This window comes from Lepidochelys kempii, chromosome 1, assembly GCF_965140285.1.
Source record: "Lepidochelys kempii isolate rLepKem1 chromosome 1, rLepKem1.hap1, whole genome shotgun sequence".
NCBI classification, from domain to species: Eukaryota; Metazoa; Chordata; order Testudines; family Cheloniidae; genus Lepidochelys; species Lepidochelys kempii.
Window position 1 is genome coordinate 98,012,348 of NC_136380.1, and position 24,135 is coordinate 98,036,482.

At 43.1% G+C, this 24,135-nt stretch overlaps 1 protein-coding gene across 1 annotated transcript in view; it reads left to right on the forward strand.

The window, feature by feature from the left end:
- Positions 1-1,642: 1,642 nt before the first annotated feature.
- The window catches only part of HS6ST3 (heparan sulfate 6-O-sulfotransferase 3), a 538,088-nt gene continuing 515,595 nt past the window's right edge, over positions 1,643-24,135 (forward strand). Inside the window, 1 exon segment of the mRNA XM_073348045.2 lies at positions 1,643-2,143. Coding sequence (XP_073204146.1) covers positions 1,643-2,143 — 501 coding nt within the window.

Below are 24,135 nucleotides of genomic sequence, written 5' to 3' on the forward strand. Positions count from 1 at the left end.
GGCACTTCACTTTGAATGGTCTCTTACTACACATATTAACTACTCAAGCTAAACAATCTGTTCCACCTTGTATTTAGTTATGAGACTCCAAGTAATTAGCCCAAACCTGAGAGAGAGCTCTGTGTAGCTCAAAGCTTGTCTCTCTCACTAACAGAAGTTGATCTAATAAAAGATAATACGCCAACCACCTTGTCTCTCTAGGTGTCATGGCAGATGGTTTCTTATTTGAAAAAAAAGAGTGCCTTGCTCAAATGGCATTCTTGCATGGATTGATACATTATTGAAATTTCTGAAGAACTGTTACTTGCAGTTTAGAGTCCTTTTCATGGTCTCACTGGCATCTGCTATAGTTCTCCAATATCTCTGCCCTATGTAGCTGGGTAGAATATTTAACTTTTTAAAATTTTCAGTATCACGTCTCCCAGTGGTCTCTGCCAGGTTTCCTTCCAGACTGAAGGATTTAAGTTGTTCAATTTTTACCGATTTCAGTTGTTTGACACCACATAATTAGTGGGTGAGACGCCGGAGTCTTTCTAAAAGATTTAAGTTTATTCTCTGGTCTCAGGTTTCAAACATAGCTCCAAAGGGCTAAGATTCCCAGCCCACGTCACAGTATTTTGATGAAACCACGAGTTTTAGTGATATTCCGTGTTTTCTTAATATGCCAGCTCCTGATGTCAGATTGTGTAAGCTGCCCTGGTTGCACTTAAAAAGTCTCTACAGCTCTTGTGATTTTAGGGAAAAACGTGAATGACGGGAGGAAATAACTCAACAAACAAAAACCTCCCCTGCCGAAAATGTTTATGTTAAAAATACATGATTTTTATACTAATCTCGTGATTTTGGGACACTGGGGTTCCGGAAACAATGTTAACATTCACTGCCCCTCAGGCATTGCTTTTTCTCTGGGCACCTGGCAGTGCAGACGCACTTGGTACCATAAGTTGTGGAGAAGAAGCCACTGCCGCGCTATTACAGGTACCGCATGCCGCCCACAATTACCACTCCCGCAACAGCGCCAACTCACCTGCCCAGGCAGTCTTGCCACGTGGGAAAGCAGCTTCTCCTCTTCTATTTGCTGTCGCCCGGCCCTGCCCCCCCCCCCCCCGTATTTCATTGGCTGGTGCAGCAGCCCCTCGCAAAAGCCATTGGTCTCCGTCTGGTACCTGCAAGCATGGGGAACGCCCTCTTTGTCGCTGCCGCCTCCCATTGGTTGGTGTGCCTGCGCGCTGGCCTCTACCATTGGCTGTTCTTGAAGCCGCCTGGCAGAGATTGGCTGGCGGGCGCCGAGCCCTGCCCCGCGGTGGGGGTGTTTGGGTTGGCGAGGTGCTGGAGGAGCTGAGGTATGAGGTCGCGCTGCCGCTTGACAGTTGCTCAGTCGGGTTGCGGCAGCCTCGTGCCGTGGCAGCGCGCGCGCCCCCTTCGGGCTGCCGAAGCCCCAGCGCTGCCGTCCCGAGGCGCCGCTCCAGCAGCGTCCGCGCCCCGCTGCCGCTTGGGCTGAACCGGGGCGCCCGGGCGGCGACCATGCCGGTGCCCGGGCGGGGGAGGCAGCTAACGGGAGCGGCCGCCCTGCCAGAGCCGCGCAGCGCCCGCCGGCACAGGCGCCTGCCCCCCGCCTGAGCCCGCGCCCGGAGCCCGCACCATGGACGAGCGGCTCCACAAGTGGCTCCTGCCGCCGCTGCTGACGCTGCTCTTCGTGCTCATCATGTACCAGTACGTGTCCCCGTCCTGCCCCGGCGCCGCCTGCCCGCGCCGCCTGCCCGCCGCGCACCGCGGGGCCCCGGCCTGGGACGCCCAGCCGCCGCCGCCGGAGGAGGAAGAGGAGGAGGGGGGGACGGCGGCGCTGCCGCGGCTGGTGCCCAAGTTCCCGTTCGCGCGGGCCGAGCTGTGCCGCCGGGTGCAGTTCGACATGCGGGGCCGCGACGTGATCGTCTTCCTGCACATCCAGAAAACGGGCGGCACCACCTTCGGGCGGCACCTGGTGCGCAACATCCGCCTGGAGCAGCCCTGCTTCTGCCGCGCGGGCCAGAAGAAATGCACCTGCCACCGGCCCGGGGGGGACCAGGACACCTGGCTCTTCTCCCGCTTCTCCACGGGCTGGAGCTGCGGGCTGCACGCCGACTGGACCGAGCTCACCAGCTGCGTGCCCGCCGCCATGGAGCGCAGGGGCTGCCCGGGCAACCGCACCCTCAGGTCAGTGCCTGCTCCGTCGGGGGTGTGTGTGTGTGTGGGGGGGGGGGGGGGCTGCTGTGCCCTGCGCTCCGGCTGGGATGCCGGCAGCAGCTGTCGGGGAAAGGGGGCGGCACCGGCTGCTGCCCCTTGCAAAGCGCAGGGTCAGACCCGGGCCCTTGGAGGAGGGGAGGGCAGCGCTGGGGCATAGAGGGTGACAGTCCACCCACTTCTGCAGTCGCAATGTTACAGACAGGCACAGAGGGGAGCTGCCCCCCTGCACGGGTCTGTGGCATTCATCCCGTTGTTGCCGCGACTCTCACACTGCAGAGCTCTGCTGCTATCTAGGTATTTCCCTATCTAGCTCAGGCTCTTCCTCTAGACTAAATTCAGTCCTTTCTTCAATCACTGGCTAGTTCTAGTTAATCTGAGCAGAAGAACCCCTTGCAATGTACCTGACTCCTTAGAAATCACCCTTATAAATATCTTTCTAAATATAGGGCCTGATCCATATTGTTAAAAACTCTTTTGAAAAACAAAAATTGAGCTCTAAAAGCTAATTTGTATTATTACCTGTATGTTCATTTATTTCTTGCATTTCACTTCTTAGTCAGTTTAATTTGCTCTCATGAATTAGCAATCTTTGGATTGTACAATAGAATTTTTAAGTCCAAAGACTCTTGATGGACATCTTGCTACTGTAGTGCTGTAAGATTGCAAATAGGGTCTCTTAAACTTTTAAGTCATTCAGAGCAGGAACCTTCTCTTAATAACTGTTGGTGAAGTACCTAGTACTGGTGTATAAACAAACCTTTTGTAAAATTTCATTATTGTCAGAACCTATATTTGGGCCCAAATTTAATTTTGTTTCCTAGAGTTCTAGCAACAACTCTCCTGTTAGATTTCCTTGCTCTTTGTTACGGGATTTTGGTGGGAGGGTAGGCCTCTGTTTTTCTCTGTCTCAATAGCATATGCCTGGGATGTCTGAATTTCTGAGACAGTAGGCTTTTCAGCGACTTAGCATCTAAGGGATTTTAATACATTTGGATCAGTTTATTCAGTTATTCACATTCTTGTCTACATGGAAGAAAATAAGGTAATGAAACTTAAAAGTGTACAAAAAAAATTGGAATCTGCAGGCATATGCTTCATACTTTCAATCAGTGTTAGAGTGCAGACTTTGGTAAAGTCATTAGACTTTGCGTAACACCAAAAATATAACCCCAGCTATGGTTAGCTGTGTGTGGAAATACGTTTTTATTTATGATCCCTTATGCTTCATGGCATGTTTTTCTGAGCTTTGTTAATCGTGCTTACGAGCAGGTTGCAAATTTTGATTTGGTCTGAATGCAATGCATTGGAATTAAAGATTTCCAGCCAGTTCAAGTGGTTGGTAGCAGATGCTGCTGCTGTTCTCAGGAGCCAGAGAACATGAAAAAGGCACAATGGCCAGAGGTTTCTGAGATTAAATCCTATATTTCACTTCTACCCACCCATCTAATTTCAGCTCCTTTCCTGAGACTGTGAATACAGTTTAATTATAAATAAACTCCACTGTCTGGCAGTTTTTCAAGAGCTCTTCCCCAGGGCTTTAATTAAAACTACAAATTGGTTCATATTTGACAAGAAGGTCACAACTCCGGATGCTCTCCTCCAATGCTTATTTTTCCTTATTCACAAAGACTTATCATACTTCTGTTGTTAAACCTATCTATATTCGTTTACTGACAAACTTCAGGTCTCGATGGATTGCTTCACTTCTGTCTTTATTGTGCATATACATTCCTTATGCAATTTAAAGGTGTGAAAGGAAAAGAACTTAATTCCCTTTCGTGAAGAGATTACTACACTTAACATCTCTTTGCAGCAATATGTTTTTCTCCTAGGGCTTGTCTACCCTTGGAAATTTACCAAAATACCTAAATGAGAGAGAGTCGCTCCTGATCCTGGAATAGGATCCACTATTAGTGTCCACTCAGGCTAATACTGAAATAACTATTCTGGAATAATTATTCCACAATAGCTACCCTGGTAAATTTTGAAGTGTAAACAAGCCATTAAACTTTTTCTCCTGTTTTTCCTTTCTCCTCCAGTTGCACTATGTGAAAGAATGTGAGCAGTAGAGCTCTCAGCTGAAATCGTATAGTCTTTGTTTACTACATGTGGACTGTCATAGTCAGGATGGAAAAAAACATTGCACTTTGCCAGACAAGTTTCCCTAAAGCCATAATTAATATACCCTTAGATTTATGAAGTCTGTAGCCATCCTATTTTGTATTATGTTCCTGTCAGCTGTTGCAAGAGGAACAAGATCTCACCTTGTCAGTACTAAAACGGAAGACTAAAAAAGAGCACTTGCATTTCCGAGGAATTAACTTTTGGTAACCTAATAGGTGACAGATTTCCTTCTGATTCAGGATTGAGCCAGTATGTTAGAGGCACTGTAAATGATTTTTTTTTTGAAGCAGAAATATTGAACGTATGTGGACATTTAAAGTGTTTGCTACAATTGTTTTCAATAACATTTTTAAAAAAATCTTTAAACTTAACTCTTTAAATTTAATCTTTAAACACTTGTGATGCCTTGATAATATGTCTTAAATAGATGAAAGCTTAAATCCTTTAGGAAAACATATTCACAATTAGGGCCTAAATTCCTCCCTGTGAGCTAAATCCAAAAAACTCCTTGATTTAACTATTTGGGTGTAGAAATATAATTGTTACAATGATAGCTCTTCACTTCTGTCGGAGAGTGGGAAAAGTATTAATTCCTCATTGATAAACCCATTGACTCTAAAAGCTTGTGATGTTTAAATACAGTACGTTTCACATTGTTCCAAAATATTAATTTATATTTTGTGCAGAAGAGGGAAAAAGTGGTGTGAGGGAGATGAGGAGAGGGTGTCTAATCAGGTCCCTGTATATATACACTTAGTCCCCATCTGAAAACACTTACACATGTGCTTATCTTTATTCATTGTGAGTAGTTCCATGGAAGACAAACAGCTAATTTAATTCTCAATATTTGGCTGTTATCTTAGTGGGATTAATTGTGTGAAACATCTGTTTCCAGGGCGTGCATGTGATTTATAGGACATTTTGAATAAGTGTGTTTATACAGTTCATACATTTATAAAGATGTTAAACTGTAAATGTTATATCTTGTATATAAGGGAAGGAGCTAGACTTTGAATAACTTTAGGAGCAGGAGAGTGGGGTGGGAGGAGGTATTTTTTCATGCTTTGTGTGTATATAATAAGATCTTCTACACTTTCCACAGTATGCATCCGATGAAGTGAGCTGTAGCTCACGAAAGCTTATGCTCAAATAAATTGGTTAGTCTCTAAGGTGCCACAAGTACTCCTTTTCTTTTTGCGAATACAGACTAACATGGCTGTTACTCTGAAACCTGTCTTTAGGGACTATGTGAATTGCTTGGCATTAAATTTGCAGCTTTATTAAGTATTCAATCAGCATTATAATCCTTGTGATGTAGATAATTAAGGAGGGGGGTATTATTTATATGGAAGTTGTTTGGTAAATGTTATCTTGTTACATCCTCCCTTCATTTGTCATGTTTACAATTAGTATTTAATAGACAGAGGTTGAGGGTAAAATTAATTATTTCAGAAGATTGGGAATGCAAGGTAAAATGGAATGATAGGATTAAAGATTATAAATAGGCGATTAAAGTGTATTAAATTAGACTATTGATAAAGCAACTTTAAAAGATAGAGAAGTGTTAGAAAACAGTTTGAAGAAAAAGCACAGAGGTTGTTCATTGGACTGCTACTAGTCATTTAATTAAACAAAGCAAATACAGGAATAATTCACAGAATTAAATATCTGTTTTCTTTTTGGGAAATCATTGGTCCTTCAGTAATGTTATATCCCTTAGTGAAACTTTGATCTAATCAATGGATGTAACTATTCACTGTATCCTCGTAGTGTTTGTTGCTTGTATTGTATTACATCCTGTGTCAGGTTAAGAAAGAGAGAAAGCAAATTTAATAGATTAAGGCCAGAAGGGACCATTATGATGATGATCAAGTCTGATCTCCATGTTACTCTGTTGACTTGAAACTCAGTTTGTAAAGTACCTCAATAAAAGTCTGATCCTGTCAAGTGCTGACTGCCCCTTGCTGTGAGCACCCTTCACTCCCACTGAAGGCATGGTCAAGCCCTAACCACCTGTCTAGGGACATACACCAAGAGCCTTAAATTATATTTTAATCATTATTTCAATATTCAGTTTATGTGAATGGAGTTTTTACCTAAGCTAAAACTGAAGGTAATGGAGGTCATATCTTGGAACAAAGTAAAACTTATTAGATATTATACATGACACTGTAAAGCCTCTGGATTTAGATGAGAAATTAGACTTCTACTTTCTGCTGTATAGGTTACATTTTATTGTTACAGTAACTTCTAAGTGAATTTGCAGTTTCAACTCAGAGAAAATCTTTGGCTAGATACCTAGCCAAGGACTTTACTTGAGTTGAGATCAGGAAGACGATCAGAAAGCCCTGATTGTGAATGTTACCAAAGTGTTTGGGCTATATCAGAATATATTTTTGATTTAATGAAAAAGATTAAGTGTATTTTGCTTTTTTGTTAACATCATGGAGTTAACATAAGCTTCCATCTCAACTCTTTATATGGTAATATACTGAGAGAATAGGATATTTAGAACTTAAACCCTTTCATAATTAATCTTTACTTATATAATATTAGCCTTATAATATTGCATTATAAAGTTTTATGTTAACATTTACAAACATTTCAAAAGGTGTTTAATTTGAACACTGTGTCATATACATTTGAGTACATTTATCTTTTAAACGTGATTATGAAGAAAATTATTTGAATCTAGTACCAGTGACTTGATTTTATTTTTTAACATGGTTGTACAGGAATGTTTTAGTGACTAAACCCTTGACGGGCTCCGGAGGGACCAAAACAGATGTAAAGCAATACCTTAACTGCATTTTTTAGTTTTCATAAGTGTGTTTTTCTCTGTTTCATTAACATACTCTTCAGGGTGGTATGGGGAGTTCTTAACTTAGCATTTCCTATATCCCAGTAAAGTATGGGGAGTAGAAGTCACTGTTGTGCAGCCAGTTATAACTCAAATTTAACCTTCATCAGGGTTTGCAGTCTGAAGTCAATGTAAGTCCCTTACTGCCACCAGTGGTACTGGTCAGATTTTCAAAAGACTAAGTGTAGGCTTCTATTCTTGAAAATTTTGTTGTCAATATACAAAAGTTTACAATAAGTTTAATTCATTGGAATTCTAATCTTTCATTCTAAAAACTGAATCTGTTTGTTTTAAAGTGACAGATTTCATGCCATTGAGAAGTTTTTATTAACAAAAATACAATTTTCAGCATTAGTGGCTAAAACACCTACACAAATGTTTAGCTCTTAGTGCATAAGTAGACCTATTGAAATACTTGCTTTGTTGGTTACAGGATCTTCATTGGTTTAGTATTTTATTTGCCTAAAGCAGTTTTATAAAGTTTTTAAATAAAATACCAAATGAGTAGCAGCATTTTAAAAACAATGTTTACAGTTAATCTTAAATTTTAGTCCAAATTTGCAATAGCACAGTTTTTCAAGTGTTTCAAAAAACTGATTTAAATCAGAGTGAGGGCAACTTTGTAACAAGTGATTTACATCAGCGACTTAAATATCTCCACCCTAACCCGTGTCTTGAAATCCCTCTAGAATTTGTTCAGAATAATTTAAAGTTAACTTGATGAATGTGCCATGCCGTATAGAGCTGTGGATGCACAAATAATTATAATGAAGAACTATGATGCCAGCAGTAATACCTTTATACAGATATACAGCTGCATTATTGTGTATGAACATGCATGTATGCATGAAGCTGAGTGTATACAAAACACATAATATTAAATATATTCATAAAGTTCTTAAACATTTGGAAATCTCGGTAGATGTGTAGGGAGTAAAGTCCTTGTGTACGTAGGATGGGGTTAAAGCAGCAGGCTTCAGCTTTCTCAGACTGAATAAACATTAGGATGACCAATACCCCAAACCCTGTTGAACAAAATTAATGGTCCATTGTGGGAGGACACAAATGTAGTTGGGCACCATCTATCTGATCTCTCAAAATCACCAATTTAATCCAGTCAGATGGTACAGTATAGGATTTTACCAATACAGTTCAACTGGTACAACTTCCCTTGTGTGTATGCAGTTATATTGGTATAAAAGTGATGGTACTGTCGCTTATTTCCCTAAATTTATGGGAATAAGCAATACAAGTGTAGGCATCTTCTACGAGAGGGGCCTTTGAACTTAACTGGCGGTGTTCCAGTTGGGAGGGTCCCAACTGTTGCAATCTGGCCTTGGAGACTGTAACTTCCATGATACCTTGGGGACGAGATACTTGCACTTCCAGGGAATGCAGGGGTAGCATTCGGTGGGTTCCATTCTGGTCAGGGGCGTGGAGAACGCTTTGTGGAGCTCTGTCTGCTAGAAAAGCAGGAGCTGCTGCTGAGAAATTGCTGGGGCTCTGACCAATGAGGGAGCCACAGAGCCTATTGCTGGGCTTCATTGGAGCCAAGGCAGAGACTGTTGTGCCTAGAACTGACTGAGGTAGGCCGCAGTGAAGAAGCGTGAGTAACCACCACCTTTGTTTCAGAAAGTGCTTGCAAGGAAATGGAGATAGTGAAGAGACTTTATGGATTTCCCTGAGTCCGGGAAGAGATGAAGTGGCCTTATTGTCTAATGAAAATCCAGGGTCACTGACCTGTGGTTAAAACAACTCCCATCTTCAGAGGGGTTGTGGAGGTTTGAATGATCTCAAGTTAGAATTGCTCTGCCCCTTAGCTGAACTGCCTTACTGGACCAATAGAATGCTGTCCACAGCTTTATTATCTTCAAGTGTGCCCACGCAACCAAGTTTCTAGAACTCTGAAATTAAGAGGAGTGCACACTCAAGGGTGGGGTAAATTAAGTTGATTAAGTTTCATTTACTACTGTAAACTGCAATTATTAATTGAGTTGTTGAAATCAAAGTTGTGACATTTTACTTAATCTCAATCTGTTATCATGTTTTACTATGTTGTTAAGTAAAGGTGTGTTAACACTATAATCTAAATTTATATTGGATGTATATTATTTTTAATTGGTACTTTTGAGTTAGACCCCCTCACATAGATCAACTCAGGTTTATTCCTGGAGATCCCCAAGACATGCCAGTGAATGTGTTATAGGGCCCAGTCAGGTGGAAGCACCACCAAGAGTAAATTTCTTTTATAAGTATAAGGACTGCAGCTGAAGGTTGGCTAGAGGATTCCTACCTATCCAACATCACCCATGGGATACTCAGGATCTCCTTTACTGTTGACAACATCAGGCGACTGGGCACACAGGTGAGTGTTGCCTGCTCCTTAGTAACCCAGGAAGGGAAGGGGTGGTACACAAGCATAATTTCATTCACACTTGGGGTTGTACCAATATAACTATTTTAGTAACAAACAAACAAACAGAAAAAACCAAATCACACCCCTAACAGAAATGGCTATAACAGTACAAAAATGTGAACAGACCAGGCCTTGAGACTTCCCTCGTTAGGTATTTTCCCATCAGTAGCCAACATTGCCAAAAGCTGTCTGGATGCCATTTTCTGGTTTACCCCAGGAGCTGGCACCTGACATGTACCCTAGCCATTTAGGATGATCACCTTCTAGATGTAATTCTAATGTCAAATGTACCAAGCAAAGTACGCCTCTCAGGTGATGAGGAAGCTGGAAAAAATCCAGTGCATGGGTCAACTTTGCCTTGAGAGACCAGTGAGAAGTTCTACCTGTTGTAAAAGGTGGGGAGTATCCCACCAATCCTGGTTGTCTCCCTCTCCTGAATTGACCAATAAGATGCTGTGAGGGCAGAGCCAGCACCAGTTCCACCACCAGTGCCACCCTGTGTCCACTGGTAGATGGAAGAAGGTGGGAGTGAGGGCATTTAAGTCAAGTCTAAATCAATACAAATGTTCTCTCTTGTGCATAAGTTTGTATTGTCAATAATTATGCACCATCTAATCAAACTAACAAGAATCTTTTTAAAGTTTATGTGCATTACACTGAAGTATATTTACTTAGAATGTGGTGTTTTCCAAGCTTTTAATATAAGCTATTAAAACCTAAGTCACCATAATTGTATACACTACTTGAGCTCTACTGTCTGTACAGTTTTGTGTTCTAGACTTACTGAGCTGCAATAATTTGTTGGATCGCCTAATGGAATTGAACTATTTCCCCAGATCAGTGTTACTGTTGGCACTGGACTTTCATAAACAAGCCATGAACTGCTAATGGAATGTACATTAAATTAATCTGACAGTTATGCAATTTGAAAGGTTAAATGATACAAGTTAATAGATTCACTGTCCCCCTCTTCCCCAAGAGGATTTGGCTTTAATCTTAAAAGTGCTCAGTGGTTTGGGTTCAGATGGCTCAAGATGGAACCCTTTCTTTGGACCCAGGACTGAGCACAGCAGCTGTGATAATCATGAGCTACCAAACTGTCAGTAACCCATGGAAAACCCTTGCCCAGGTTATAAGAATTCCATCAAATTTTGGCACGTTAAAGACTGTTTAAAGACCTACAACGATTCCCTTGCAGGGAGTGGAAAAAGTATAGAGAAAATAATAAATATTTTAAAAACTGCTTTCTGACTCAAAATTCAGTCATAAATCCTTTAATAAATTAAGTCTCCAACTCCAGCTAGAACTAGAATTCAGCTGAGTAGTTTTAAAGTCTGATATATTCCATGTGCCAGAACTCAAAAGTACAGTAGCCCCAAATAGTTAGCACCATTCTTAGAGCTCCATAAATAGTAAATTTTACTGATAAGGTTTCTAAGCCAATATGTAATGCTAGAGGAGGATCCTCTTCCATGTGCCAGGACTGGAGGAAGGGAACAAGATGTAAAATCTGTTAAACAGCTCAGGTTTATGTACGTAAAAAACCTGTCACCTAAAGTGCTCACCCTAATGATGTACTTTATAAACACTTAGCTATGAGAGAGCTGAAAGAGGAAGAGCACTATAACATCCTTATGTAATCTTCAAATACTTCCATTGGGAGATATGGTAAAATTGAACTATTTAAAATCTTAAATTACAGTCCTAGGTTAAAAAGTAGTAGACTAAGCCCTGGTCTACAGTATGAGTTTAGGTCGAATTTAGCAGCATTAGATTGATTTAATCCAGCACCTGTCCACACGACAAAGCCATTTTTGTCTACCTAAAGGGCTCTTAAAATCGATTAATGTACTCCTCCCCGATGAGGGGATGAGCGCTGAAATCGACATTGCCTGGTCGAATTTGGGGTAGTGTGGATGCAATTTGACGGTATTGGCTTCCGGGAGCTATCCCAGAGTGCTCCATTGTGACTGCTCTGGACAGCACTTTCAACTCAGATACACGAGCCAGGTACACAGGAAAAGCACTGGGAACTTTTGAATTTCATTTCCTGTTTGGCCAGCGTGGCGAGCTCATCAGCAGAGGTGACCATCCAGAGCTCATCAGCACAGGTGACCATGCAGTCCCAGAATTGCAAAAGAGCTTCAGCATGGAAGAACCCGGGTAACAGTGCCCCAGACATGCCATTTCTATGATGAGCTGCATGCAGTTGTAGGGGATGACCCTACTACTACCCCACCCCTGTCTGTGGACGCCTGCCAAGGGGTAGTCTCACGCAACAGGGATGAGGATTTTGGGGACAAGGAAGCTGATGAGGAGGAGTATCGCGCACAACAGGCAAGCGGAGAAACCGTTCTCCCCAACAGTCAGGCACTGTTTATCACCCTGGAGCCAATACCCTCCCAACCCTCCCATGGTGGGCTCCTGGCGCAGGAAGCCGGAGAAGGCACCTCTGGTGAGTGTACCTTTGTAAATATGGTTTAAAAGCAAGTGTGTTTAATGATTAATTTGCCCTGAAGACTTGGGAATGCATTCGTGGCCTGTACAGCTACTGGAAAAGTCTGTTACCGTGTCTGGGGGTGGAGTGGAAATCCTTCAGGTACATTATTAAGGGGACATTCAGAGGTGGCCATTCCTGCTGGGCTGTTTGCCTGTGGCTGAAAAGAAATCATCCCAGCTTTTAGCCACATGGTGGTGGGGGGGCCTGTTCACGCTGAGCTGTTCACTTTTGGCTGGCAGGGATCTTCCCTCATACTAGTCACGCAGTGGGAGGAGAGAATTGGGGGGGGTGGAGGTTGCTGCACGTTAACCTGAAAACCGCAGCCCCTCCTTTTAAATGGCCAATCCAACGGGAAAGGAGGGCGCTGCCATTTGAAACCATTCCCACGTGTTGTAGCGATGCTGGTTCTGGCGGGACCGAACTGAGAGTGCCAATTCAGGACAAATTGCTTAAAGCAGGGCAGTTACAGCCCAAGGCTGGGGTTTCTATGCACACCAAGGCAAACCAAACCAGCCAGACAGGGAGGACTTTGGTTTTACCCCACTGGTTAACCACAGGTCACACAAGCAATTCCCTTAGACACTCCAGTTTCCCAGTATCACCACCAGTGGCACTCGTTATGGGAACGAATTGTTATAAAAACCCATACCCCACTAAAAGAAAAACGGTTCTCTCGATCCCAAAGGACCAAGCCCCAGACCCCGGTCAATATACAAATCCGATCTCACCCACAAATCACGCTGTTGCCAATCCTTTAGAATCTAAAATCTAAAGGTTTGTTCATAAAAGGAAAAAGATATAGATGAGAGCAAGAATTGGTTAAATGGAATCAATTACATACAGTAATGGCAAAATTCTTGGTTCAGGCTTGCAGCAGTGATAGAATAAACTGCAGGTTCAAATCAAGTCTCTGGAGAACATCCACAGCTGGGACGAGTATTTCAGTCCTTGGTTCAAGGCTTCAGTGTAGCAAAGTTCCTCCAGAGGTAAGAAGCAGGACTGAAGACAAGATGGAGGAGCTGCAGCAGCTTTTTATATTCTCTTGCCAAGTGGTCTCTGCTTTCTTTGTTCCAAAAACAATCTGTCCATCACATGTCATGGAACAACCTCAGAGTTCTGTCCATAGGCATGTCCCTGCATACCTCGCTGAGTCCCAAGGCATGTCTGCTGTCTCTCAATGGGTCAACTGTATAGGTGATGGTCCTTAATGGGCTATCAAGCAGGCTAGGCAGAGCTGACACCAACTTGTCTGGGGTGTCACCCAGAAGCATAGCATAAGTTTGAACTACAGACAGTATAGAGCCAATATTCATAACTTCAACTACAAAAATGATACACACATATAGACAGCATAATCATAATCAGCAAACCATAACCTTATCTTAGACACCTCATTTGACCCCTTTTATATAAGATTTGGTGCCACTACAGGACTTTGGTTGCAACAGTGATTTATATGGTCCCAGATTATGTCAATAACATCAAAGTTATGAAGGTTGAAGAAGTCGAAAGACTGTGGCTTACCATGGCGGCCTGCAAGCCGAATTCTGTTGCCCGGCCCTGCGTGTGTGATCTCTCACACCAAACTGGCAGGCCCTCAATATAAGACCTTGTACTGAAAGCACATGTGCAGTGTTAACAGCTTGGTTTACCGTGAAAGAGTCTACCCATTGCTCTCTAAAATCTGTCTCTTTAAATACTACTCTCCCTTTTTTCTTCCTGCAGCTGGAAATGTTTCAACGCTCCCCCTATCATCTCTGTCCCAGACGCTAACGCAGATAAGAAAGCGAAAAAAACCACAATCGCGATGAAATGTTCTCTGACCTCATGCAATCCTCCCGCACTGAAAGAGCTCAGCAGAATGCGTGGAGGCAAACAATGGCAGAGTCCAGGAAAGCAGAAAATGAACGTGAGGACAGGAGAGAAGAACAAGATGAGAGGTTGTGGGAGCAAGAGGAGAGGTGGAAGCAGCGTGATGAGAGGAGGCAGGATGCAATGCTGAGGCTACTGAGGGATCAAACTGATATGCTCCGGCATCTGGTGGAGCTGCAGGAAAGGCAGCAGGAGCACAGACCGCTGCTGCACCCCCTGTGTAACCACCCGCCCTCCTCCCCAAGTTCCATAGCCTCCTCACCCAGATGCCCAGGAATGCAGTGGGGGCCTCCGGGCACGAGACCACTGCACCCCAGAGGACTGCCAAAGCAACAGAAGGCTGGTATTCAATAAGTTTTGAAGTGCAGTATGTCCTTGTCCTTCCCTCCTCCCTCCACCACTCCCCCGGGCTACCTTGGCAGTTATCCCCCTATTTGTGTGATGAATTAATAAAGAATGCATTATTTTGAAACAACAATGACTTTATTGCCTCTGCAAGCGGTGATCAAAGGGAGGAGGGCGGTTCGCTTACGGGGAAGTAGAGTGAACTCAGGGGACAGATTTTCATCAAGGAGAAACAAACAGAACTTTCACACCATAGCCTGGCCAGTCATTAAACTGGTTTTCAAAGCTTCTCTGATGCGCACCGTGCCCTCCTGTACTCTTCTAACCGCTCTGGTATCTGGCTGCACGTAATCAGCGGCCGGGCGATTTGCCTCAACCTCCCACCCCGCCATAAACGTATCCCACTTACTCTCATAGATATTGTGGAGCGCACAACAAGCAGCAATAACAATGGGAATATTGGTTTCTCTGAGGTCTAGCCAAGTCAGTAAACTGCGCCAGCGTGCTTTTAAACGTCCACATGCACATTCTACCACCATTCTGCACTTGCTCAGCCTATAGTTGAACAGCTCCTGACTACTGTCCAGGCTGCCTGTGTGTGGCTTCATGAGCCATGGCATTAAGGGGTAGGCTGGGTCCCCAAGGATAACTACAGGCATTTCAACATCCCCAAAGGTTATTTTCTGGTCTGGGAAGAAAGTCCTTTCCTGCAGCTGTTGAAACAGACCAGAGTTCCTGAAGATGCGAGCATCATGTACCTTTCCCAGCCATCCCACGTTGATGTCGGTGAAACGTCCCTTGTGATCCACCAGTGCTTGCAGCACCAATGAAAAGTACCCCTTGCAGTTTACGTACTGGCTGCCAAGGTGGTCTGGTCCCAAGATAGGGATATGCATTCTATTGCCCCACCACAGTTAGGAAATCCTATTGCAGCAAAGCCATCCACTATGACATGCACATTTCCCAGTCTCTCTACCCTTGATAGCAGCAGCTCAGTGATTGCATTAGCTACTTGGATCACAGCAGTCCCCACAGTAGATTTGCCCTCTCAAAATTGATTCCCAACTGACAGGTAGCTGTCTGGTGTTGCAAGCTTCCAGAGGGCTATCACTACTCGCTTGTGAACTGTGAGGGCTGCTCTCATCTTGGTATTCTTGCGCTTCAGGGCAGGGGAAAGCAAGTCACAAAGTTCCATGAAAGTGCCCTTATGCATGCAAAAGTTTCGCAGCCACTGGGAATCATCCCAGACCCGCAACACTATGCGGTCCCACCAGTCTGTGCTTGTTTCCCGGGCCCAGAATCGGCATTCCACGGCATGAGCCTGCCCCATTGCCACCAGGATATCCAAATTTCCGGATATACTTTGAGAGAAGTCTGTGTCCATGTCCCCATCACTCTTTTCACTGCGCTGCCATCGCCTCCTCACCTGCTTTTGCAGGTTCTGGTTCTGCACTGACTGAAGGATAATGCACGAGGTGTTTACAATGCTCATAACTGCCACGGTGACCTGAGCGGGATCCATGCTTGCCATGGTTTGGGGTCTGCAGGAGAACAGAGTTGAAGCGGTGGCTGACAATGGATGCCACGAGGATAGATATTTATAGAGAATGACGAGAGGATCTGCGAGGTGGATTCATGAGAGCAGGAGAGCAGAGTTGCAGCGGAAGCGGTGGATGACAACGGTTAGCACCGCGTACATTTCCCGAGGAAGAACACTTGTACCTGGGAGCCCATGACAGACAACATGGAGAAATTCGCTATTGAGACAATCGCAGCAGAGCAGAGTTGCAGCAGAAACGGTGGATGACAACAGTTAGCAGTCCTACTGCACCATCTGCTGAAAGCAGTATGGTGTTCGCATGGAAAAAAGGCACGAAACGATTGTCTGCCATTGTTTTCATGGAGGGAGGGGTGACTGGTGACATGTACCCAAAGCCATCCGTGACAATGTTTTTGCCCTAACAGGCATTTGGAGCTTAACCCAGAGTTCCAATGGGTGGTGGAGACTGCGGGAACTGTGGGATAGCTACCCACAGTGCACCGCTCCGTAAGTCGATGCTAACCACGGTAGTGAGGACACAGTCCGCCGAGGTAATGTGCTTAGTGTGGACATATGCAATCGACTGTATAAAATCATTTCTAAAAATCGACTTCTATAATATCGACCTAATTTCGTAGTGTAGACATACCCTAAGAGCTTGTCTATAATTAGGGTGGTGCAACAGCACAGCTGGACCCCTGTAGCACTTAGTGAACTACCTATGTTAAAAGGAGAGCTTCTCCCATCAGCATAGGTACTCCACCTCCCCAAGAGGCAGTAACTATGCTAACAGGAGGAGCCCTCTTGTCACCATAGCATTTTCTACACCAGCAGTTCTCACCTTTTTCTTTTTGAGCCCCCCCCCCCCAAAAAAAACCATGCTATAAAAATTCCACAGCCCACCTGTACCACAAATGTTTTTCTGCATATCTAGTAGATTAAAAGCCAGGGCTGGCATTATTAGGTAGCAAGCTTGGCAATTGCCTGGGGCCCCACACCACAGGGGACCCCACGAAGGTAAGTTGCTCGGGCCTCGGTTTCAGCCCCAGGTGGTGGGGCTCAGGCCTTGGCTTTGTGCTATGGGCTCCAGGATGTCTAACACAAGCCCTGCTCCCTAGTTTATTTTGGAGGACTCCTGGAGCCTGATTGTGGCCCCCTAGGGGGTCCAGATCCTGGTTGAGAACCACTGTTCTACACCAGGAGTTTGGTTGGTATAATGGTGTTGCTCATGGGTGTGGAAAACATAGTTGTACTGACATAAGTTTGCAGTGTAGACCAAGATTAAGAAGGAAAACTACATTCCAGCTTTTCTGTTTGGTGTCACTGTTGCTGTTTCTACTGTGTTTTAGTTACAACCTTTCCTGTTATAAACAGCAGCAAATCAGTAGATGGGGAATCAGCTCTGTATACCTTAAGTGTGAGTGGAGTGAGGACAATGGGAAAGTGCTTTGATTTTTTTCATTCTTAAAGCTAAAGACCTGAACTGATACATTCTTACAACATCCTGCTGTACTATCTCAGAACAGACGACTTGGTTTCTTCTATCAGCATGCAGGTATTCGAGAATGGAGGGAAAAGCTTTTGTGATGTCAGCCCCCAGAAAGGGGAGTAAGTGGCTCACAAATATCCATTTATCCAGTCTTCAATTGGTAGAAGATACTCTCTAGTCCAAGCTAACAGGTGAGTTGGAGTTAAGCTGTACAGTGAGATTTAGTTATTTTGTATGTTTTTATTAGCAGCATGGAATCTTTATTTTTGTTCAATATCTGACTTAACAACCCATCAGGATATGGTATATTCTGTGACTTTTTTAAGACTGGGAGGTCAAGGTCAACTGGAATTATAAGGGAATGTTGGGAATTATCTCAGTGGCTTTTAACTCTATGCAGTTTTGTGCAGACCTATGCTGGTCAGACACCTCGCATTGCTAAATTCCTGTTTCATGCAGTTACAGAATAGAAGTTTTTACTTTATTGCTCTGGAGTAGGGTAAACTGCTTCTGAGCGAACTTTGCTGATTTTTTTTCGTGTTTTTTTTTCTCATAATCCATAGATTTGTAGTATGATTCACAAGAAGTTTGCTTGAGAAAAATGGAAGAGGAGAAATCAGCTCAGGCTGGGATAGCATTCACAATCAAGTGACGGTGGGGAGCTTAGTTTGTGTAGAAGAAAATTGGGGCTTTTACAGTGGAAGCCTGGTGAAGTACTCTAAAGGAAGAATTAGCTTACAGTACTCTGTCTATCATAGTTTCTCTTCTCTTCCAAGACATGATGCTGTTCCTGAATTAGATATTATCCTCATGTTCTGAGTTCTGGGAATCAGGAGCCATACTTGATCATTAGTTTATACATTTCTTCAGTAATTTATATCCAGTACAGTCCCAATCTGCTTTTCAAGATGGTAAGTAGGCTTGGCAGAATTCAATTAATTTGATATTATCCTTCAAAATTATACAAAATAATGTCAAATGTTCACAGTTGTGCAAAATTATGGGTTTTAAGCTTTATTTTTTATAAATTTTAATTTTAAAAGTTCTAGGAAATTATAGGGTGGTCAGACAATTGCATGGGTCAAACAATTTAATGAGAGTAGATGTTGAAATTAAAAAATTTAAAGCTTAGAACTGTTTAAATACAAATTGTCAACATCTCATGTCAAAATATACTAAGCAAATATCCTTAAATTAAACTTGGTTTTCAAGCAGCATTTTTCTTACCTTGCCTATCTGTAAATTTCAGTTGTTATTGAGGGAAATATTTTTTTCATCAGTTTGTGTTTATGGTGAAATCGACATTTACTGATTAAAAATCTAATCCTTCCAAGGCTACTGATCAGTAATCTAGAGAACAGAGAGATTGTTGCATTATTAGAATACTTCACCCCTGAAATGAAGTATATGAACAATTTAAAAGCCACAGCAAATACTAGTCAACAGTTGAAAACAGGAGTGAAAAGCATTCTTATGTTCAAAAGTGCATGGGAAACTTACAAGGACAGAATTTGTGTAATTATCAAAGCTAAAAATTGGCCAGGAAACTGATTTGTAGCACGCCCTGTTCCTGTGTTTAAAAAAAAAAAGTGTCATGAGATCTTAAGTCAGAGTTAAAACTTTGGTTTAGTCTCTTCTAAAACAAACCCAAATGCATCTCTGGTTCCTGTCACTGGAATCCTCTGGGTGCAAGCAGGACTTTATACAGTCCTAGAATCATCAAAACGTAATATAGGGCTGAAAGGGACCTCAAAAGCTCATCTAGTTCAGCTCTCTGCACTGAGGCAGACCAAGCATATCCTGGTACCTGTTTGTCTAACCTGTTCTTAAAAACCTTTAATGACAGAGACTTCACAACCTTCCTTAGAAACATGTCCAGAACTTAACTATTCTTATAGTTAGAAAGTTTGTCCTAATATCTAACCTAAATCTCCCTTGCTGCATATTAAGCCCATTACTTCTTGTTCTATCTTCAGCTGACATGGAGAACAATTGTTCACAGTCCTCTTTATAACAGCCTTTAACAGGTTATCAGGTGTCCCCCCTCCCACCAGTATTCTTTTCTCAAGACTCAACCTGTCCAGTTTTTTAACCTTTCTTCATAGGTCAGGTTTCCTAGACATTTTGTTGCTCTTCTCTGGACTCTCTCCAACTTAGTCCATATCTTTGTTAGTGTGGTGTCTCTACCTTCTCTCCCCCCACCAATGGGTGCTTGCAGTTTTGGACAATGATTAAATTCTGTTTATCATATAGAAAATCTGGTTCCTATAAAATCATGCTAAAGGATAAAAGTGAGATAGAGCTGCTCTAAATAAGGATGGATGGATCATAGTCTCTTTTTCTGGAAATCATAGCTGTGATCCTGAATCTCCATATGTATTCTTGTAAGAACAAGCTAGTCTTAGTCCTGCTTTATACTAGAAAGATGATCAGTTGCTCAGAACTGATGCTGACTGCAGATTATCTTTTTCTACACTTGCAGCTAGTGTTCATCACTGGTTCAGAAACAGGTCAAAACTTGGTTGCAGGCGCGTGTTATGAGCAACAGGTAACGTGTTTTGTATAGGTCAGTCCTTAAAGACAATTTAATAGTGTGGAGGGGAGGTTTTTTATATTTAAACAAATGTTCAGTCTGGTAGTATTTGGAGCCTTTCCATTAGTAGGGCAACATGTGATGTAGCTAGGAGCTCATTTACCCCCTTCAGATATTCTTCACAGCCTCTTCTAATATTTTTTGTCCCTTTCTTCCTGGTTCTGTGATGTGTGGGGTTTTTGGCTTCCTTGACGCTTCTTGTTTGACACTTCACTTCTCAAGCCTAGTTTCCTATTGATCTTTCTTATTCTTAGTTTCTTTCTCGGAGATGGGGTGTTATGCTTTTGTTATCACTACATTTCTTTTAATTATGCAGTTGCCTAATTCTAAGTGCCATTCTCAACCCTCATGGAACCTCCCAAAATATTCTGATTCTGACTCTTTTCTGTTAATCAATTTTTTCTTCATGATTTGTTTGAGCTAGAGGAAAATAATTATGTATCCCCTTACAGTGCTAGATTTCTAACACCTGAAGTGTGGCCACTTCCAGAAATTAAACTGTAGAGGAGAACTGTCATAAATATAAAGGGAAGGGTAAACCCCTTTGAAATCCCTCCTGGCCAGGGGAAAGCTCCTCTCACCTGTAAAGGGTTAAGAAGCTAAAGGTAACCTCGCTGGCACCTGACCAAAATGACCAATGAGGAGACAAGATACTTTCAAAAGCTGGGAGGAGGGAGAGAAACAAAGGGTCTGGGTCTGTCTGTATGCTGCTTTTGCCGGGGATAGACCTGGAACGGAGTCTTAGAACTTTAGTAAGTAATCTAGCTAGGTATGTGTTAGATTATGATTTCTTTAAAAGGCTGAGAAAAGAATTGTGCTGAATAGAATAACTATTTCTGTCTGTGTATCTTTTTTGTAACTTAAGGTTTTGCCTAGAGGGGTTCTCTATGTTTTTGAATCTAATTACCCTGTAAGATATCTACCATCCTGATTTTATAGGGGGGATTTCTTTATTTCTAGTTACTTCTATTTTTTATTAAAAGTCTTCTTGTAAAAAACTGAATGCTTTTTCATTGTTCTCAGATCCAAGGGTTTGGGTCTGTGGTCACCTATGCAAATTGGTGAGGCTTTTTATCCAACATTTCCCAGGAAAGGGGGGGTGCAAGTGTTGGGAGGATTGTTCATTGTTCTTAAGATCCAAGGGTCTGGGTCTGTAGTCACCTAGGCAAATTGGTGAGGCTTTTTACCAAACCTTGTCCAGGAAGTGGGGTGCAAGGTTTTGGGAAGTATTTTGGGGGGAAGGACGCGTCCAAACAGCTCTTCCCCAGTAACCAGTATTAGTTTGGTGGTGGTAGCGGCCAGTCCAAGGACAACGGGTGGAATATTTTGTACCTTGGGGAAGTTTTGACCTAAGCTGGTAAAGATAAGCTTAGGAGGTTTTTCATGTAGGTCCCCACATCTGTACCCTAGAGTTCAGAGTGGGGGAGGAACCTTGACAAGAACAAAATGCAAGTATGTAGGGGACAGAATCTTCTGAAACTGCAGGATGAATTGGCTTCACAAAGACCTTCAAGACCTTTGACACTTTTGTGGAGACAGCAAACAAGTGATAAAGACTCCAGTAAGACTCCTCATAAAATAAACACTAGTTAAGCCAATAAGGTGAATAACAGGTTGAGTGTAACTAGTTCCTTTCTTATTACCTTACAGATGTGGTGGAGAGTTTCATGTGATGCCATTGTCATTAGAAAGTAAAGCATACCGTAGTCTAAGCTATGGGAATGTAATGGTTTGAGCTAACTTGGGTCACTTGTTAGTTTCTGCACAGTGCTGGAGTTGATGTGGAGCTGCCCTGGAAATGGGAATCATTGGAACCTTTGTTTTTAACATATTGTACTGGTAGACGATGTCCCAAGATAGCAAGTCTGCACTTATTCCTCTCGAAGTTGGGCATTTGTTAAGCAAGGGAATGGGGACGGACCAATGGGCTGAAATGGGACTGGGAAACATAAGGGAACTGAACAACACTGAAGCAAGAGCTCTGTCCCTTCCCCCACCTCTGGAGGTGCCAGATTCTTTACCTCAGATCCAAGGCCTCTAATCTCAGTGGTGATGCACACAGAGCTGAGATGCACTAGCCTGGTGAGGTGCTGCTTGATAGATGCTCAGTCTGGACCTCTGGTGGGGTCACTGCTCCCTGGCTACTCAATGTTCACCTCCCTCTGGACAGCCATGAATTTGGGTCCAAAGTGTTCAGCAGTATCCATCACAGTCCTGTTCCCCGGGCTAATGCACACAGAGCACCACAGTCCTTCCTTCTTCCATAGAGCTCCCCTCCCTCCCCGATAAGATGGTGCCCACCCTCCAGTTTCTCCGAGTTGCCCTGGAATCCTCTGGCTTCTTGCCCTCTAGGCTGTTGAGTTTCCAGGACTTGGCTGCTTGCACTTAAGAGCCATCTGCTGGCTTATTACAATATATTATCATTTTAGTATTACACATAGGCTTGGCAGGATTCAATTCTAATCAGTAAATGTCAATAAATATCAATTTCAGTATGTCAGCTGAAATCGACAAACATCAATCACTAACAGTCAGCATGTCTGAAGGGATCAAGTGTCACCGGCTCCACAGCTGTGCAGGGAGCCCTCTGCAGCTCTCCCGTCATGGGAGTGAGAGAGCAGGGCTGTGGCTGCAGAGGGGTCCTTGCATGGTCACGGGGCCCATGTCACCCTATCTTTGCAGCCAGAAAGTACTGGGAAGCTTATGGTTTCCTGTCCCAGCATCGCAGAGACCCCGGCCAAAGACTGCAAGGAGGACAACACATCGCCAGCTTCAGGGGAGGTCACCCTGCTGCTGAACATTTCCTGCCCAGGGACAGCTCCAACACTCGAGTGAGTGAGTGAGTGGATCCGGTGACTCTGGATCCCTGCAGGCACAAGGTGTGGGGAAAGCTGTGCTACTGGCCTGGCAGAGCAGAAACCCCTGGCTGGACTGTGAGAAGGAGGAGTTGTCATTGGCCCTGGCTGCAGAGGAGGCCATTCTGTTGCTGAATGGTTCTGTCCCTGGGATAGAGCCATTCATCAGTGGGATGACTTCCCTTGCAGCCAGGGGCTTTCTCTCTTCGTGGCCCTGGCCACAGGGGTCTCTGGTATGCCCTGCCGGGACCCCGGCGTTCCGTGCACCTTTTGCATGCAGTAGGGTGGCCACTCAATGTTCCTGGAATACAGAACATTCTGGCACTTCCAGGAATGGAGGAACATATTTTGATAAACTAACTGATTTATTAAACAAAGGGAAGTATTATCTGTAGGTAGTGAATTGAACTGATTTGTTTCTGGTCACTATGTCCTTCAAGATTTTAGAACTAATAGATCTCATTCTCCTTCACCTCGTTTTTATTTGTAAATTCAAAGAAAACAAGCTTTCCTGCTTTTTTCAACTCCCAATTGCTTTCTTAACTTTGAATGAGTCATTGAACTGAACTAGTTGACTAAACTGAAATGAAGAAAATATTCTCTCTGTACCTACAGAAGAGGTTTCAGTTATCAAAAACTGTCTTGGCACTTCAACAAACTCTGGCTGTGGGTACCGAGCAAGTGACTTCGACCAGTTCAGTGAGCTGACTTTCTTTAAAACTTAGCAACAAGCTTGTAATGTTTAATATGAATATTTAAAATAATTTAAGTTGATGTTAATTATTATAGTAAGTTTTAAATAAACTTTTAAAAATAAAAAGCCAATTTTAATTTTTGATGCAAATTGATATTTTTATCCACCCTGATATGATTTAAAATTTCTTAAACCTCTTGACTCCAACAGTAATCTAAATTGGCTGCTTCAAAAAATCCTGTCCATCATAGAAAGTGGATTTTGAAAGCCATGTTTTTGCAGTATAGGGTTTGCTGATTTTTGAAGGGTTAAATGGTTTGGCTTTGGATATTTTACTTTTTCACCGTTTTAGGGTATTGTTCAAGAAGGTATGGATCTCATGAAACATGCCTTAAAAACAGTTTTTGATGTCCAGGTATTCAAGTTCAAGGTCTGTCGTTATGCTGGTGTTTGGTATATAGTAGGTCTTTTGGGGGATAGGAAAACGTAAGTGTTAAATCCTTCCTTAGAAGGTTGCAACCTTTTAGATTCAAGTCTGAGGACTCCAACTATACTGATATAAACTAGAAAGAATAGACCTCTAGGATTGTTTAGTCACAGTACAAGAAAGTAGGTTTTACAGAA